This window comes from Sceloporus undulatus, unplaced genomic scaffold (assembly GCF_019175285.1).
Source record: "Sceloporus undulatus isolate JIND9_A2432 ecotype Alabama unplaced genomic scaffold, SceUnd_v1.1 scaffold_50, whole genome shotgun sequence".
Classification (NCBI taxonomy): Eukaryota; Metazoa; Chordata; class Lepidosauria; order Squamata; family Phrynosomatidae; genus Sceloporus; species Sceloporus undulatus.
Window position 1 is genome coordinate 3,233 of NW_024802971.1, and position 4,418 is coordinate 7,650.

The 4,418-nt window shown below is 68.6% G+C and overlaps 1 protein-coding gene across 1 annotated transcript; it reads right to left on the reverse strand.

Annotated features, from left to right (window-relative positions):
* Nucleotides 1-437: 437 nt before the first annotated feature.
* Nucleotides 438-4,418, reverse strand: LOC121917666 (basic proline-rich protein-like). Its single transcript, XM_042443795.1, has 5 exons — nucleotides 4,317-4,418; nucleotides 3,253-3,895; nucleotides 2,451-2,655; nucleotides 1,630-1,750; nucleotides 438-1,547 (listed from the first exon to the last, which is right to left on the reverse strand). Exons 1-5 carry the CDS (start codon nucleotides 4,416-4,418, stop codon nucleotides 438-440), a joined length of 2,181 nt encoding a protein of 726 aa, XP_042299729.1.

Consider the following 4,418-nt stretch of genomic DNA (forward strand, 5'->3'; position numbering starts at 1 on the left):
GGGAGCTGGACAAACCTCCCTGCTTTTGCCGCGGGGCCCGGGGACCGTAGGAAAAATGCGGGAGTGGCGTGGGGACACCCCTCCTGCCTTTCCCGCAGGGCCCTTGGACCCATGGGACAAACATAGCGGGTGAGGTTGAGTTGGGGAACACCCCTCCTGCCTTCCGTCGGGGGACCCTGGGAAACCGTGGGAAAGGAAAATAGGGGAGGGGGCAGGAGACACCCTCCCTGCTCCCGGGGCCCGTGGACCGTGGGAAAACCAAAAAAGGGGGTGGGGGGGGGGGAAATAGCGGAGAGGGGGAGTGGACACCCCTCTCTTTCCGCAGGGCCCGGACCTGGGAAATAGCGGGAGGGGGAGCTGGACACCCCTCTGCTTTCCCGCAGGGAACCCGGGGACCATGGGAACATAGCGGGAGGGGGAGTGGAACCCCTCCTCTTTCACGCGGGGCCCCGGGGGACCGTGGGAACATCGCGGGGAGGGGGAGCTGGACACCCCTCTGCTTTCCCTCGGGTGCCGGGGGGGGCGTGGGGAAAATAGCGGGGAGGGGGGGGCACCCCTTGCTTCCGCGGGGCCTGGGGGGACGTGGGAAATAGGGGTGGGGAGGGACCCCTCCGTGCTTTCCCAGGGGCCGGGGACGTGGGGCAAATAGGGGAGGGGGGAGGGGCAGCCGGCCTCCTGCTTCGCGGGCCCGGGGGACCGTGGGAATAGCGGGAGGGGTAGGCGGACACTCCTGCTTTCCGCGTTGGTGGGGGCCGTGGGGAAATAGGGGGAGGGGAGCGGGCACCCTCGTGTTCCCGGGGGCGGGGACCGTGGGAAATAGGGGTGGAGGGGGAGCTGGCACCCTCTGTTTCCGCGTGGGCCGGGGAACGTGGGGAAAATAGCGGGGGGGGCGTGGGACCCCCTCGCTTTCCCGGGGTGCGGGGCCGTGGGGGAAAATAGCGGGAGGGGGATGGGCACCCTCTGCTTTCCCGCGGGTGCCGGGCACCGTGGGAAAATAGCGGGATGGGGAGGTGGACACCCCTCCTGCCTTCCCGCGGGACCCTGGGGGATCTTGGGGAAACTAGACGGGTGGGGAGGCTGGACACCCTCTGCTTGCCTCCGGGGCCCGGGGGGACCGTGGAAAATAGCGGGAGGGGGCAAGAAGGACACCCCCCTGCTTTCCCGCGGGCCCGGGGACCGTGGGAAAAATAGCGGGGGATGGGGGAGCTGGGACACCCGTCCTGCTTTGCAGCGGGCCCGGGGACCGTGGGAAATAGCCGAGGGGGCGTTGGACACCCTCCTGCTTTCCCGCGGGGCCCGGGGCCGTGGGAAAATAGCGGGAGGGCGAGCTGGACAACCCTCCTGCCTTCCCGCAGGACCTGGGACGTGGGACAATAGCGGGAGGGGGGGGTGGACACCCCTCCTGCTTCCCGTGGGGCCCGGGGACGTGGGAAAATAGCGGTGCGGGGTAGGTGGAACCGCTCCTGCTTTGCCGCGGGGCAGGGGACCGTGGGAAAAATAGGGGGGTTGGGTGGCGGGAGGGGAGCTGGGACAACCCTTGCTTTCCCCTGGGGGCCCGGGGACCGTGGGGAAGGAAAATGCGGGAGGGGGAGGTGACACCCCTCCTGCTTCCAACGGGGCCCGGGTTACCGTGGGAAAATAGCGGGAGGGGGCGCTGGACCCCCTCCTGCTTTTCCCGCAGGAACCCGGGGGACCGTGGGAACATAGCGGTGAGGGGGAGCTGGACACCCCTCCGGGCTTCACACGGGGGCTCCGGGGACCGTGGAGAAAATAGCTGGGAGGTGGCGTGGGACCCCCTCCTTGCGTTACCGGCGGTGCGGGGGACGTGGGAAAATATCGGGAGGGGGAGCTGAAACATCCCTTCTGCTTTCCCGCGGGTTCGGGCGACCGTGGGAACGGAGGAAAACTTCGGCGGGAGGGGGAGCTGGACACCCCTCCTGCTTCCCGCGGGAGCCGGGGACCGTGGGAAAATAGTGGAGGGAGGGAAGTGGACACCCTTCTGTTTCCCGTGGGGCCCGGGGACCGTGGGAAAAAGCGGGAGGGGAGTTGGAAACCCTCTGCCTTCCGCGGGTTGCTTGTACAGTGGGGAAAATTAGCGGGGGGGGACCTGGGACAACCCTCCTGTTTCCCGCGGTTGCTGGGGACCGTGGAAAATAGCGGGAGGGGGAGCTGACACCCCTCCTGCTTTTCCCTCGGGTGCGGGCACCGTGGGAAAATGCGGGGGGGGAGGTGGACACCCCTCCTGCTTTCCCACGGTTGCCCGGGGACCGTGGGAAAATCGCGGGAGGGGAGCAAGTGGACACCCCTCCTTGCTTTCCTGCGGGTGCCGGGCATCTTGGGAAAAAATAGCGGGAGGGGGGCGGGGTGGAAACCCCCTCCTGCTTTCCCGTGGGGCCCGGGGACCGTGGGACAACTCGCGGGAGGTGGAGCTGGCCACCCCTCCTGCTTACCGGCAGTTGCCGGGGGACCGTGGGAAATAGCGGGAGTGGGGAGGTGGACCCCCCTCCTGCTTTTCCCCGGTTTGGGGCCGGGGGACCGTGGCATAGCGGGGGGGGCGCTGGACACCGCTCGCTTGCCGCTGGCTCAGGGGGACCGGGGAGAAAAATCTCGGCGAGGGGGAGTGGACACCCCTCCTGCCTTCCCGTGTGGCGGGACCTGGGAAAAAGCGGCGAGTGGGAGTTGGGACACCCCTCCTGCTTTCCGTGGGGGCCCGGGGACCGTGGGAAAAATAGGGGGAGGGGAGTTGTCCACCCTCCTGCTTTCCCGCGGGGTGCAGGGGACCGGGGAGAAATGGGAGGGGGGACTGGACACCCCTTCTGCTTTCCCGCTGGTGCTGGGGGACGTGGGAAAACTGCGGGAGGGGAGCTGGACACCCCTCTGCTTCCGCGGGTGCCGGGCACCGTGGGAAAATCGCGGGAGGGGGAGGTGGCTAACCACTCCTGCCTTCCCGCGGGGACCCTGGGACTGGGGAAAATAGCGGGTGAGTTGAGGGGAGCTGGACACCACTCCCTGCTTTGCCGCGGGGCCCGGGGACCTTTTGAGGAAAATAGCGGGAGGGGGAGTTGGACACCCTCCTGCTTTCCCGCGGGCCCAGGGACCGTGGGGAAAAGCGGGATGTGAGGTGGGACCCCCCTGCCTTCCGCGGGACCCTGGGACCGTGGAAAATAGCGGGAGGTGGAGCTGACACCCCTCCTGCTTGCGCGAGGGGCCTGGGGACCGTGGGAAATAGCGGGATGGGGAGTTGGAACACACTTCCTGCTTCCCGCGGGGCCCGGGGGACCGTGGGGAGAAAATAGCGGGAGGGCGGGCGAGCTGGACACCCCTCTGCCTTCCCGCGGCCCTGGACCGTGGAAAATCGCGGGAGGGGGAGTGGACACCCCCTGCTTTCCCGCGGGGCCCCGGGGACTGGAGGAAAATAGCGGGAGGGGGAGTGGACACCCTCCTGTTCCCGCGTCGTGTCCGGGGGACCGTGGGAAAATCGGGGAGTGGAGCTGGACACCCCTCCTGCTTTCCCGCGGGTGCAGGGGACTGTGGAACAATAGCGGGAGGGGTGGGTGGACCACCCCCTCCTGCTTTCCCGTGGGGCCAGGGACCGTGGAAATAGCGGGCGGGAGCTGGACACCGCTCCTGCGTTGCCGCGGTGTGAAGGGGGGACGGGGGAAAATAGCGGGGAGGGGGGCGGGGGACACCGCTCCTGCTTGTAGTGGTTGAGGGGACCGTGGGGGAACATACGGGAGGGGGAGATAGAGATTACCCCTCCTGCTTTCCGCGGGGCCCGGGGACCGTGGGAAGAAGCGGGAGGGGAGCTGGACCCCTCCTTGCATTCCCGCGGGACCCTGGACCGTGGAAAATAGCGGGTGGGGGAGCTGGACAACCCTCCTGCTTTCCGTGGGGCCTGGGACCGGGGAAAATAGCGGGAGGGGTAGTGGAAACCCCTCCTGCTTCCCGTGGGCCCGGGGACCGTGGGAAAATAGCGGGAGTGGGAGTTGGGGGGTGGGGACACCCTCCTCGCTTTCCCGCGGGGGTGCAGGGGACCGTGGGCAGGAAAATAGCGGGAGGGGGACCTGGACACCCTCCTGCTTTCCCGCGGGTGCTGGGACCGTGGAAAATAGCGGGAGGGGGCGCGGAACACCCCTCCTGCTTTCGGGGTGTCAGGCACCATGGTGAAAATAGCGGGCGCGGGGATGTGTGGAACCTCTTGCCTTCCCGCGGACCCTGGGACTGTGGGAAAAATAGCGGGTGGGGGGGAGCTGTTGGGGGGGGGGGGGGGGGGGGGGGGGGGGGGGGGGGGGGGGGGGGGGGGACACCCCTCCTGCCTTCCGCGGGTGCCCGGTGGGGGCCCGTGAAATAGCGGGAGTGTGAGCCTGAGATTCCACCCTCCTGCTTTCCCGCGGGGTGACGGGGGACCGTGGGAACAT